Source organism: Mastigoproctus giganteus, chromosome 13 (assembly GCF_048544385.1).
Source record: "Mastigoproctus giganteus isolate SK-2022 chromosome 13, ASM4854438v1, whole genome shotgun sequence".
In the NCBI taxonomy this organism is placed as follows: Eukaryota; Metazoa; Arthropoda; class Arachnida; order Uropygi; family Thelyphonidae; genus Mastigoproctus; species Mastigoproctus giganteus.
In genome coordinates this window covers 99,573,921-99,588,586 of record NC_143587.1, presented here as the reverse complement: position 1 = coordinate 99,588,586, position 14,666 = coordinate 99,573,921, and the positions used below count along the sequence as shown (strand labels likewise).

The 14,666-nt window shown below is 36.1% G+C and overlaps 1 protein-coding gene across 1 annotated transcript in view; it reads left to right on the top strand.

Moving 5' to 3' along the window:
- The window catches only part of LOC150076299 (F-box only protein 44-like), an 85,800-nt gene extending 85,546 nt beyond the window's left edge, over window positions 1-254 (top strand). The window contains exon 5 of the mRNA XM_090387120.1: window positions 28-254. Coding sequence (XP_090243246.1) covers window positions 28-162 — 135 coding nt within the window. The 3' untranslated portion in view covers window positions 163-254. The remainder of the gene's footprint in view (window positions 1-27) is intronic.
- The last annotated feature ends 14,412 nt before the right edge of the window (window positions 255-14,666 follow it).

Below are 14,666 nucleotides of genomic sequence, written 5' to 3'. Positions count from 1 at the left end.
TCTTTCTCTCTACCCCCCTCCCTCCAGGTGAAGCATATATTCTCTAATTATCCAGATGGTGTCCGGCATATAGAATATGTTCATGGTGGATGTGATACTCAGTTCTGGGCAGGCCATTATGGAAGTAAAATGAGTGGTGCAACAGTACGGTTTACTTTTTAGGGAGTAAAAATTGTTTTCTATATAAATTTAGTCATGAACAAACTTGCATTAACCATTCACAATCATCTACTTATAGTTGAAAAACTTATAAGACCCTTGCAAGTATTCCTTTGGATCACAATTTATCTTTGTTGATATTGTTTTATTTGAAATTAACTGTATTGATGTTGCATGAATTAAGTTTTATTATATATTAAGCAGTTGTTGCATTAAATTATACATGTGTTTGTATAAATAAAATAAACCATAACAGTTATTCTTCTTAATAATAGTGTGATCTCACATGATAGTTTTTTGAAAAGAAAATATTGCTAATTTTGTGGTCATATTTTTTTTTTCTTATAAACATGATATATATAAACTTGTGATAAGACAGTTTACTTAAATCTAAAATCAAAACATTCGGTGTGCTATGCAGAGAGTTCTGCAGTTGAAATATGAAAAACAGATTTTCCATCGTTTCTTAGTAATTGAGAACAAATATTGCATTTTTCTAGTATTAGACTTTGGGGGAAAAAATGTGCATTATGTAATACATCTCTTTATAGTCATCATATAATTCAAATTGTTAAAATTTCTATTCCTTTTATAAGTGGCATTACACTTGGTTTTGAATTAAATTTTTTTTTTTTTTTTTTTTTTTCAAAAAACTTTTACAAACAAAAAAAAAAATCTTATTTCTTAAAAAAATCATCACATGACTAATTTTGCAATGTTATGTTTCAAAATATGTTATTGATAACTAAGTGTCTCATGATGATTAAATAAAAAAAAAAAGAGGGTAATTTACAGTAGCTATTTACTCCTACAGTTCTAATGGGATGCATTGCCTCAATTTTGACCACTCAACTCTCATATCTTTTTACTGCCTGACAAATAGCAGGATGTAATTATATAGCTGCATAACAAGAAACAAAAATGTAGTTATTCCTTTAGCATCATATTTTATTTGTTATATAACTTGTTACATTGCACTACATTATTATGTCATTTTATTTTTTTTATAGTTCCAAACAGATGGCATCAGGGATTTTAACATGTTATTGTATGGTTTTTATTTTTTTTTTTTTATTCATGTTCATTTTACATAAATTTATGCATATTGCTGAGCTACTTCTCGTTTCTCCAGCTTTGTAAATATTGAAGAGTGGTTTATTGATATTAGTTAAAAAGTGCTGTATATAACTCAGTTATTTATTAAGAATTATTTATTCATTTCTGTTTAATTACTTGTCACTTCATTATTACTTGTATTAATATTACACACACACTTACGTATATATGTACATCAAATTTACGAGTCCTCAGTGGTGTGATTAAACCACATGGATAGGACTGAGCAGCAGACAAAACATGTGGCAACCAAGAGCATACAAAAAAATAAAGTAACACTGAACATTTCACACTAAACAAACAATGGGCATATGGCTTGCCACATTTTCCTTTGTCTAGTGTGAAATTTCATGTTCATAACTTTTTTATAATTTTTTGATAAGACATAACGAAAGAAATCATGAGTAAGCCTGAAAGTGTTCATGTTTGGTTGAAACCGGATGTATCGATATTGCATAAAAGTCAAAATCTGAAAGTCATGTAGTAACAGCATGCAGGTTCTAGTCCTGTGCCAGTTATCATTATTTATTTTCAACTATTTGCAGCCTTTCGGTTATTGTCTGTTGGGCTAGTGTCCACAGTAGAAGTAGTATATCAGAATATAATTTCAGTGCTGTGTGCTATTGCCAAACACACAGAAAGAGACCCCTCTCGGTGATCAGTTTCACAGGGTGACAATTCAGTTTGCTATTGGCCTTTTTTATTTTTCCATTATTTTAAATATTTAACATTCATAAATCATTTATTTTAGGTTTACGCCATTATTAATTTGATTGTGTGTATCTTATTTCCATCATCTAGTGTGAAATTTTCGGTATCTGTAAAATTGCAAATATACCTTGGGGTTGCTTTCACTTTTATAGAGACTGGAAATTTCATGCTAGACACTGGTTGCCAAATATTGGTTACAACATATTCATTGTCTGCTTGGTTTGCCCCACATGCACTTGCCTGCTGGTCTATCACCATAGCCACTTAATTTACTCGAGTATCTAAATTATCTTTTGTTTGTAAGTCTTGTATTTTTAAATTTAATCTAACATTATACTATGTCCTCAGTGTTTAATTGAATACAAAGCATTAAAGAAACTGTATTCTGATATTTAATTATTTTACTATATTTTCTTTAGTATTTTGGAAATATATATATTATATTTATATATGTTATACTATATTAATACATTATATATATATATAAAATAGAATTGTGATGTAAATCCAATAAACATAAATGAGTACTTTATCTATATTAGTAATATAGATAAAAACTTATCTGGTTTTTTTTTGTTCATGAATTTATAATCAAAAGTTGGATATTTTTTATTGCTGAATTGCTTCTGAAAAACTATTCAGCTTCAGGAAATGAAATAAAGATTAGTACAAATGTTGACAATCAGTGCAAATAAGATATTTCTTCACATGGTTACATTCCTGCCAAAGTGTGTAAGCATGAATGGCAAAATCATAGTATTCACAAGGACAAACTAGCTGAAAAAGATTGTTTCATAAAAATCTTGAGATGCACAACAGTTTATTGAAATTTACTTATTTGAGGTAAAAAAAAAAGTTATGTACTGTTGGATTTAATATATGTGGGACAAAACAAATTTGTAGAATGTATGAAGAATTATTATTATTGCTAAGATTTTTTTTTTTCAGATCCTTCAGCCTGAAAATTTTAAAGTAATGTAAAATTGTTTGCCATTCCAATAAATTTTTTAAAAGATAAAGCAGAATTAATAACGGTAACTATTGCAAATTTTTTTTTACTAACTGTGAGCATTCCTTTTTGAAGTACATAATAGAGCTGTTGTCATCTCTCTAGATTTATAATGCTCACAAAATAATGACCAAATATGGCTTGCATGTTTCTTTTCAAGTAAATATTGTTGCCAGTGCACTTACAGCACTTTTTTTAAACAAATGTTCAATAAATCAGACCCGTGAAAATCTGAGATTTCTATATAGGGGAACAGTTGTTGAAAAAATGTCAAAAACGTTCAAATGAAGTTTCTGGAAGGATAAAAATAAAATTTTTGCAACACATTTTGGATTTTTGAGTTCTAAAAAGATTCTAAACTTAGTTTAAAAAACTTCTTTACAATGATTAAAATGTGATTTATAATCTGATAAAAATGTAATCATTATTTGTGTCCTTGGGATAACTGCTTACAAAATGGAATTCATTCCATTTGTGAGCACTGAAACAAAGACTTCTACTTCCCATTCTTTAGAAATGCAAACAGTTATTTCTAAGTCACTAGCAGGTAAGATGTATAACACTAAGGGCAGTGGATTATCTTTTGTGATTTGCAACACACCCAAATCAAAGAATTGCATTTCGAAGTGTAGCACATAATATCAGACAGGATTTTTGCAACATAATATGTGATACCTTTCAAATCTACCAGGGGTTTCATTATTACCAAGGTAATCTTCAGAAATTATGGTACAGCCAAGGTAATTGCATCATAATTCCCATTATTTAGAAATTACCTATCACTATTACCACATGGAAAATTGACTAATAATGCTCTCCTGAATGAGAGGATCATTAGTCAGTTATGTAAAATAGGTCCAAAGTAGTTATGTGATATTAGAGGCTACACAATCCTACCCAAAGTCATGGAAAACTCCTCTGATTGCAGGAAATTATGACTATGAAATAAGATTGTATGTAGCTATTAGCAAACAAAATTTACAACACATCAATAATTAGCAATGGAGAACTCTAAAGAGTTTCTCAGTTCTGTGTGGTTCTGTACTTGGAACAAACTGTATAACTTAAAATAGATTGTTGAAAACACAAAAATGAAAGTGCGGTTCAATTCATGGATGACGTGTGATTTCGTGAGTCTCCAATAAATTCATCGAGTAACAAAAATTAAGAGAACAAATTGAAAAATCATGCATAGGGAGCCTGCAAATGAATAATACACCCAGTGTATTATTCACACAATATAAAATATACAAATAAAGTACACAAATAATATTTTATATTATTTTTGGTAAAGAGATGCTATGAACATAATATTTTTCAATGTTAGTTTGTATGTTCCACTAAAGCCAGCTCATCATTCCAATAGGGTACTGGCCCTTATTATATTTACCAGAGGGCTAGTCCATCACTGATATGGAAATTAAGGTTTATTCTAGTTATTTTGCTTGTAATAAATAGATACAAAAATGTTTTTAATGATTTTGTGTCAATTACTGTTATCAATTTTTTTCCAAAACCAAGCATTTTAAAATGTTTGTGCGGTTATTATCTATATGCTTGCTTATATTATAATAGCACTAACCTGTCTGCTGGTGTAACTTCCATGCAGTTTGAGGCTTTAGCCAAAAAATTGCCTTAGTTTATATTATAAGTGGTTATGCCTATGGTGCTTAGAATGAAGGTTTTTTTTAAAATCTGCATTTATGGTACATATCTGTGGTTGTGACCAAAGCTGCATATAATTCATAACTATGCAGCTTTGGTTATGATGATGTTTTTGAAATCTCACTGATTCTCACACTGAGAAATGACTACTTACATGAACTATGTCTGTTTTATGGTTTGTTTGTTTTTCAGAAATGTCTCCTGCTTTGTTCAATGTAAGATTTTTTGGAATCACCACATTGTAAGTTATATATAGGGTATTTTGTGAACAAAACTTTAGTTGTTGAAATAGCAATTTTAACGATTTTAGCACCTCATGAATTTGGTGTAAATTGCTGTATCTGTTTGCTATATTTGTTATCTCTTGACTGATTGGGATAGGCTCAGAGTGATGGGAATGTATTATTTTCATCAAATTCTTTATTAGTTAAAGATCAATTGAGTAGTTTTTCTTTAGTCATGTCAATACTTTTAGCTGTAAGGTTGTGTAGCTAACCATTGTACCTGAAGATTTGGAAAATTCTATCAATTTGTTTTTTGAGGACTGGCCTTTACATAAACTGCAGGCTCTTATGATGAAGCTCTTCAGGATGTCTCTTTTGTATGCATGGAATGGTCAGAATTATACTTTATTACATATACTGAAACTGAGATCCAGGAACAATAGACTTGTTTTGTTTCTTATATGTAGTGTACAGTATTTAAATGATTGTATAAATTGTTTAATTCTTTAATCTCGTGGTACCAAATGAGTCATCTACACATCTTTCCTAGTATGTGTTTCAGTATCCAGCCTTCACAGAAACAAATTTTTATCAATATAATTCTTGTTAAATCATAAAGAATTGTTAAGAACTGGTGCACTATAATAGAATTACCAGACATCCCCAGTTTTTGTGAGGAGTTTCCAGAATTGACTGTATGTTCCTGGAATTGACCACCCTGGATTGTACTGATTTTTAGAATGTATCCCCAGAAATATATCCATATAAATTTCTGGGTGTGTGTGGGGGGGGGGGTGAATCCATATTAAATCCAGTTTTTGTTTTTGAAGAGTGTCTAAGAATCTGAAGTTTTACCTGACAGATCTCCCACTGGAAAATCTTTCAGGGCTAGAATATCTTTTATATTAGGGCTGGTGGGGGGGGGGAAGATTAGGATAATTGTTTTCGCTAAATTGCCACTGTTATTTTTCCCAATACAGTCGGATCTGTATATAACGAAATCGATCGTTCCCTTGAAAAAATTCATTAAACAGAATTTTTGTTATAAAGAAATATGACCTTTTCAACAGTGAAAAGTACTGTAAATTCAGAAATACAGTAAAAGATGGGAATAAATAAATTTTCTAACATTTTAAAACAATTAATTTATTAATACCTACATAATGAGAAATGACTACTTATATGATGTGCACAATATATTAGCACACTTTTAAGAATTATATCGTAAAATATTTGGTTATTTTTTGTTGTACACTGGATTCTACTGTACACCATTCATAAAAATATTTGCATTTGTTTAAGCACTCAAATATATTTTCTGTTACATTTTCTTCCCACTGAAGGCCTCAACACAAAGTTTCAATTGCTGCCGACATTTCTTGTTTGGGAGGTCTAATATTGCTGTTGCCCTCACTTTCATTCAGCTCATCCTCGATATTGTTACTAGTTCTTTAAATACGCTCAAAAATGTTGGAGTCACTTGGATATTCAGCTACTCTGACATCATTAACAACTAAAAATTCATCAAGAACAATTTCAAACCTTGCTTGGAACTCTTCCCAAGATTGCTCAATGTCTTGTAGTAGTTCATCACTGTTAATTAGCATTTTAGCAAAATCTGCTTTTGTGAAACAATTCTTAATCGTTTCCATCACATCTTGGCTCCACACTTTTGCCAACTCCAATATGCACATCAGCAAATCTATAACAATCTATAGGTTGGTTGGTTTCTATTCTCAGTATAATTTTTTTTTCAGTATGTGCCTTCAATAGATGCATTTTCAAATCCATGGCCCATTGGCTGCAGTTTAGACGTATTCGGAGGGAAGTAAACAAGCTTCACTTGTAAGTTTGGGGGCTCACTTCTGGTGAGTATGAGCTTGGCACGCCTAGGGTCCTGAGCAGGATATCATCATTTTTCTCTTTCTTGGTGATTCCCTTCTACTTCTGACTCTTCTTCTCTCTCTGACACACACACGCAGGGTGACTTAGAAATTTGTTTTTGGCTGGTGCAGCAGAAGCCTCGTGCTTCCTTGCACCATATAGCTAATAATAAGTTTCTAAATTACCGAGTGAAGGTGGGTACGCAGTTGTCAACAATCAGCGTGATTTTACTGTTTTCTTTTGTCATCTTTGTATTGAAATTTAGAATCCACTGTTCAAAATTTTTTTTCTAAACTGCCTTTCCAGTATAGTCTTCTTTGATTGCAACTCCACTTTCATCAGAAATAACTTTTTTGATTAAGCCATAGCACATTTTAAATTTGTGGAAACTGGCTTGGAATGTTTTATGCCCCAGAAAAGATGCATATTCCATAGCCTTTTCTTTCATTAATGTCCCTGATATCAGCAAGTTTTGGTCTTGCATCAACTTCATTCACTTAAAAACTGCTTCATCTACGTCTTCATACAGGCATAATTTCGAATGCTTCTGCTTCCGACTGGGTCCCATTACCTCAAATGGTTTGAGAATCGAAACATGGTGTTTCAGAATGGTTAACACTACTGGCGGGAACACCAAATTTTTAAGCGATTTTTTTTTTTTTTTTTAACACCCTGATCTACTATTATGCACTTCCACTTTTTTTCAATTTACCTGGAAGTAGCCAAAAGAGGCTTGTATTATAGACTTAAAAAGGGCATACCCACAGAATTTCAGGGGATAGCCCTCGATGTAGCCAACACCTTCAATGCTGAAAGAAAAAGAATAGCCACAAAGCTCCATGAGCTATGGCAAACAAAATCGGAGCAGGAAACCAGAGGTCTAGTTACCAAAAGGTTTCTGGCAATGGTCTGCCTAAGTGGTATGCCCCTGGATTTTTTACAACATTCATGTTGACAGGGCACAGCTCCCTAAAGGCAAAACTAACCTCCTTAGGGCTGACTGATGTCCCAAATTGCACCTGTGGTGAGTGAAGACTGGGCACACATTCTATATGAATGTATAATTTATGACATCCCCAGAACAGCTAATAGCACAGATTGGCCCCTTCCAAGGGGAGAAGAACATCTATTTATTATAGAAGAGGAAAATTAGGAAAATTATAAAGCTTTAACAACCTTCACACAGAAAATATTCAAAATGTGCAGAACTATCCAAAGAATGGCAATTCAGTCCCTCCAGCAATTAAACAATCAATAGTTAAAATTGCCCACGTCTCCCACCACGCCCAGACGATGACTTAACAACTGTCAGGACAGCAGTATTCTGCACCCTGACATGACAAAACTGGATTGACCTGGGTATCCCCCAGGACCATCCTGCCATGTGTAGAAACCTGGGGCCCCACACCAAAATATCAGTAAGCTGGTAGCCAGAGGATGCAATGTAGAATGAAAGACTGGTCACTGAGTGAATTAGGAATTATGGTAAAAGGGAATAAATGTCAGTTTTGGTGAAAGAAAGAAAGTGACCCAGCAGGAGAGAAAGAGTGATGGTGAATGGGAATGAGTGGAAGAGCAAATGTAAATGGCTGAAAGAATACAAAGATAATAACTCATACCACTTTATACTAACAAACATTTACTAACAACACAAACACTGCATAATCCCCTGGCCTGCAAAAAACTTGCGGCTCGGCCTGCACCACAACTGAAGAATAACAGTAAGTTGAGGTGCCTAGAGAATGCAGTGCAGAAAGCAAGACTCGAACAAATGAAATGAAAGCCAGAAGTGTGTGAGATAAAGAACGAACCATAAATGTTTACAGTTAAGTACACACTAACTTTAGTTTTAATCTTTTATATCCTTTCTTATTTAGCTTAATTATATTAAGCATTAGTATTTTTAGTATTTCACCAATTAGTAAGCCTTAGTGAGTAATTATTTTACACCAGCATTGCATTCCCACCCTGATGTCTGAGAAATATGAATGAGTGAGTGAAAAAATATATATATATATTATAAATAACCAAACAGTTAAAAAAAAATTATAAACTATAAGAGAAAAGTATAAAAATAGAATGCAAGTAGAGTGAGAATGTGGATTATGAATGAAGTAAATGTGTGTCTCCCCCCCTTGCCTGGTGGGTTCCCCACTGCCAGCTAACATATCCCACCCCTGGAGCAGGATGGGCAGTTTGACCTTACTGGGTTCGACAAGACATGGATCTGACAACCATCACTGGCAGACATACTGCAGCCTTGCTGCCAACATGTCATTTGGTGATCTGAACTGGGTGCTCTAACCCAGTTCCTTTTAAAACCCCATCCCAGGCTGGGGAGGGAGGAGACGAGTCTGTCTTCTTCCCCATACTTTGCCTGGTGGTGCTCGTCCCCACTGACTTCTTTGGGGATGCCTACTCTGTCTTACCCATCCTTCTACCTGTTTGCTCTACTCTCCCCCCCCCACTGTAACTAAACTAAACTGACTGAGTACATCCCTAACAATGCCGCCAATTTCTAATGTCTAAAAATTCAACCGCTTTCTCGCAAACCTTTTTCGGTCTTTCCAAATTCTAGTGACCCCCACCAGTGGTTTTTTTTTTTTTTTTATAGGTCTTGCCACTGAAATCTTCGGAAAATAGGTAGCGGCACCTGCCAGAGTACTTAAATAATCTACTAGGTGCCTGACCTGCCTCAGAGAAACAACACAACAGAACGTAACACTACACAACAAACCACTCCCCACACTTTAAATCTCTGGCCTCCAGAGTTCCCTGTCACAAAGAATACAACGCAGAGATGGGGGAAACCCTCTGTGTCATCAGACAACTAACGCTTTAAACTTTACTACACATGGGTATTTCCTCTTAGACACTGCAGGTTACTTGCACAGTAGCTAAAACAAAACTGAAATTATGGACCACTTGTACCTACCATAAACAGAAACAGGTGAAGTTTACTGAAAGTGTGGACTCATTTCTTCACTCTCCTAATTCTCTAATATGCTTACAGTATAAAACAGGTTGATCAGACCCAATGTCTTCATCGGGAATATATCTTAATCTTTTCCAATGGCTATGGACACGTAGATAGCAGTTGTCCAGCATGACTTCTCGGTACAGTACTGTATAGGTTTTACTTCTTTTTAGACATTGATGGGCAAAAGCCTCTCCCAAAACCTTCCATCTTTTTCTATCCCATGCTGTGGTTGGCCAGTTTTCTCCTGAAGGGTTTTATAAGCACCACTAAATTGTAAAATATTTTATCTGTTAATTCTTAATCCTTTTAGCTCTTAATTTGTGCTTTCTACAGCATCAGCTCTATTGCCTAAAAGCCAGAGATGCAAACAATGCTTACCCAGTTCTCTCAAAATCAGTTATATGGAAATTTCTTCATTTTGTGGAAACTGTTTTCAATATAATGGCCAAGGGAAATCAAATGTTTCTTAGAAAATTCTCTATATGGAATTTTATTTTAAAGAGAAGTCTGACTGTATATATGGCCTAGTCTTTACAGGTAATTAAACTTGAAAATTGTTCGTGTCAGCGTTTCTTTCAATAAAACTGGATTGTTGAAAATTTTCTTTTATGACTAACATATTCTCTATATTGTAAATTTAATTGGATTGGTCAGACATGATTCCTTTAAAAATTTTCAAGTATCATTTTGACAGGAATGATAATCACAATGGATTGGTAAAGGTTGATCTTGTCTGACTAATATGTTCAGCTGCAGTAACAAAGGACTGTCTTCTACAAAACCATACTTTTATCAATAGCTCCAACCTGCTCTTAATGCCACACTGTATCTATTTGTACAGCAGTCTTTTTGTGCAACAATATCAAACGTTTTCTTGAAATCCAAGTATCAGATCACCTCACAGATGCCTAGTCTCCAGTCACTGCAATTTGCAGAAAGGCTTAAGTTCTGCAAATTGCAGCAGCTGGAGACCAGGCACCATGTGAGGTGATCTGATTGAGTTGTATAAGGCCTTGAATGGGTTAAGCAGGCTCAATTCTAATGGGATTCTTTTGCTTGCTCAGATTGCGAACCTGAGGGGGCATAAATTCAAATTGAGGAAAGATGGTTGTAGAATATGTGCAGAAATTTGCCTTTAGCCAGCAGGTGGTTAATTTCTATCTGTCGTGGAAGTTGATAGTTGATAAATAAATCCAAGCAGAAACCGACTTTTATAGAGGGAATGGATGTGTGAAATTGGTGGTTTTTTTTGGCTGATGCTACATAAGCTCATACACTTGCTTTCTTGCATCACGTGCCTCTATGACTTACTATCCAGTGCCTCCTTAGCCAGGCACTAAGCAGGAACAGCAGTGCGTAGCACACGCTTCTCGATTAGACAGGGGTTCGAGCCTGTGACCAAATGCGGAAAGGTCAGGGAATGACCACCGCATATCCCCAGAGCAATATGGCCTTAGTTGTTAATGCTCCTAAAAAAACCAAATAACAATAACAAATGACTTACTATCCAAGTATACACATCTATCTGTGTATGTTCTTTTTCGGTGGCCCCAAGATTCGCCCAAATCCACTCCAATCCTATCTACAACAAACTGAGTAGAGACCCGAATACATGTCATGTGTGCTGCACCCAGGCCACCCCGCCAACAGCCAGTCACCAGTGACTATCCCCTACAAGTAGAGCCAGACCTGGGCCCACTATAGGCCTCACTTTCCAACTCCACACCCACCTGAGGCAGTGCTAAACAGGTGGGTGCCAGCATCCCACAATCAGGCTGCCCATATCTGAGTTCCAGCAAAAAAAAAAACCCTGCCACCACTTGGGAATAAATACAGGGCAATCCAGCACTAGACAATAAATTCAAATGCCTGTGCTCTGGCGACCCACCAGAATGCCTGCAAAAAAAATAATAATTATAAAATTATTAAAAATATATAATAAATGAATAATTAAAAATAAAATAAATTAATTGATAAATAAAAAGATAAAAAAATCAATAAAGCAAAATTTAAATGAAATTAAAAAATAAAATAAAATTCCTCCTTTCTCTGCCTGTCTTGGTTATACCAAGAAAGAAAGAAAGTGCACGGTATTTATGAACTATAAGAAACTAAAAACAGCCCTCCTTTTCCTAAACACCAACCTAGCAAAATTTTGAAAGGCCTGAAAAGCATCCTTATTATCTAAGCATTTACTCTCATGCCCTCTGACAATATGTCGCATAGCAAGCATTAAATTCCTCCTGTAATCATAAATGGGACAATCAAACATGACATGATCCCAGGTTTCAGGCAATGAACATCTACAATAAGGTTGGTCTACTAACCTAAAATAAAACAATTTGATTTAGTGACCCATGTCCAGTCATTAAAAATGTCTCCATATGTGGATAAAACCACTTATTAAATTTCACATCCAAGGGTTACATACAGAGTGCTTCAAAAATGATGTTCAATAATTTAAAGGTGAAAAGTGCAAACTAAAATAAGCAAAAAAAATCCCAGTGAACATCGGGCCGCAAATGAACTGTTTTCGAGATGATGCACATTTTCTGTTAAGATCCGTCACTGACTATGGGAGCACTCTGGGAGGGTAGTCTATATTACTGAGACCTTGTACATGCTGGATATGGTAGGGTTACAGTAATTGGCGATGTAAAATTCAGCACACACTGCTATGACAGTACACCTCTTGCAGAGCAACCCTCATTGTCGAAATTCATGGATTTTGTTCGATTCTTTCTAACACCGCCATCCCCACACCAGGTGGAAAAGGCCCGGGTTCGCATCCCGTCAATGACGCGAGAACTTTAATGGGCTTTTTTCACTCCACGGCTGAGTTAGTCAGTCTCAGGCATAGATAGCAAGGTTTTCCCCCAGAAACGGTTTTTTTCCCGTCTGGCAAACGTCGTGGGATGCTCACAGTCAGTCATGGTTAGAACTTACCGAAAGTGGTCCGAGGAGGGAAACCCACGAACTGCCGCCGAGGTGTTGGGCGCCCACTGCTCATCGATGCTCAAGTTGAGCGAAGGTTCTCCTGGATGGTACGTGGCAACAGAAGGACGATTGTGGCGCAATACGCCAGTAATTGGAATCCTGGTGATGGGAGTAATGTGTCACAACATACACGGTACATCAACCCTACTGAAAATGGAGATGCATGGCCGCTTAGAGTGCCAATGCTAACTACGGTTCACCAGCGACAGCACCTACAATGGGCACGCAAGCATCGAAACTGGACCTTGAGTGATTGGAGAAAGGTCATCTGGTCCGATGAATCACATTTCCTGTTACACCATGTGGATGGTCGGGTATGTGTGCGTCGTTTACCTGGGGAAGTGATTATTATTATTATTATTAGCCATATGGTACAAGGAAGACTGAGGCTTATGCTGCACCAGGCAAAAAAAATTTCTGAATTTACCCAGAGAGAGAGAAAAGTAGAAGGGAATCACCAAGAAAGATAAGAATGGTGATATCCAGCTCAAGACCCTGGGTGTGCCAAGCCCATATTCACCAGATGTGAGCCCCCGGGGGTGATGGCACTTGGATGCACCGTGGGGCAAAAACAAGCCGGTGGCAGAGGTGTCATGCTTTGGGCGGTGTTCTTCTGGGATACCCTGGGTCCAGTCATCTATGTTCCAGGCACTCTGACGTCTACCACCTACCTAAACATCATTGCTGACCAGGTACACCCTTTCATGGCAGCAGTCTTCCCCTCTGGTGGTGCGGTCTTTCAGCAGTATAATGCGCCATGCCACACCGCCCGGATTGTTTGAGACTGGTCAGCAGAACACGAAGAAGATTTTCAGGTATTGCCTGGCCTCCAAATTCGCCAGACATCAATCCCATCAAGCATCTGTGGGTTGTGTTTGAACAGCAACTCCGATCTGCAGCGTCTCAACCACCTTACAGGAGCAGATACCACAAGACACATTTAGAAATTTTGTAGCATCCATGCCTCGGCGGGTACGAGCTGTTGTTGCTGTACGTGGTCATAATGTTTTGGCTCATTGGTGTATATATCAATCCCATCGAACATCTGTGGTTTGTGTTGGAACAGTAACTCTGGTCTGCAGCGTCTCAACTATGAACCTTACAGGAGTTAAAGGATCTGCTGGTTATGTGTTGGTACCACATACCACAAGACATATTTAGAAATCTTGTAGCGTCCGTGCCTCGCCGGGTACGAGCTGTTTTGGCTGCATGTGGATGACCAACATCATATTAGGTAGATGCTCATAATGTTTTGGCTCATCGGTGTATAATAGCACCTATTTTTTCAAAACTCAGTTTCTTACTTGTTGCCATGTTTATCACGACACACACAAAACTTACACCGAATACTCTTTCTGAATGACGGGTGTTCGATTTTTTTAAAGTTACAGCTCTTATTCCTCAATTTGTTTTATTGAAAAACACTAGAATCATCTACGATCTTCTATAATACTCCCACTTTCTAGAATCTACAACTTTCTACCACATTTAGGAATCTTCTACAATTCTCTCCCACATTTAGGAATCTTCTACAATTCTCTCCCACATTCCACAGTCTTCTACATCTTTCAGGTATAATCTCGAATATTCTAGAAATTTCTTAAATATTTCCTAAATCTTAATTAAGGTTTTTTTTTTTTATATACATAATTATGCATGTTAATTAAAATTGGTAAAAAAAATTGGCCCTATTTTAATAAAAACTTGAAAATTAAGAAAAATGAAACGTAATTCCAAACTTTTAGGCGGGAGTGTATATGAAATTCAGAGGCGTTCCTAGGGTATGTGGAGCCCGGATGCCAATTGAAATTTGTCGCCCCCTCTAAAATTTTCTTAATATGTGTATATAAGTTTCAGGTTTTCAGGCACCCCTTCAACGTTGGCGCCCGGGTGCAGTGCACCTCTTTTGCCCTCGGGACGA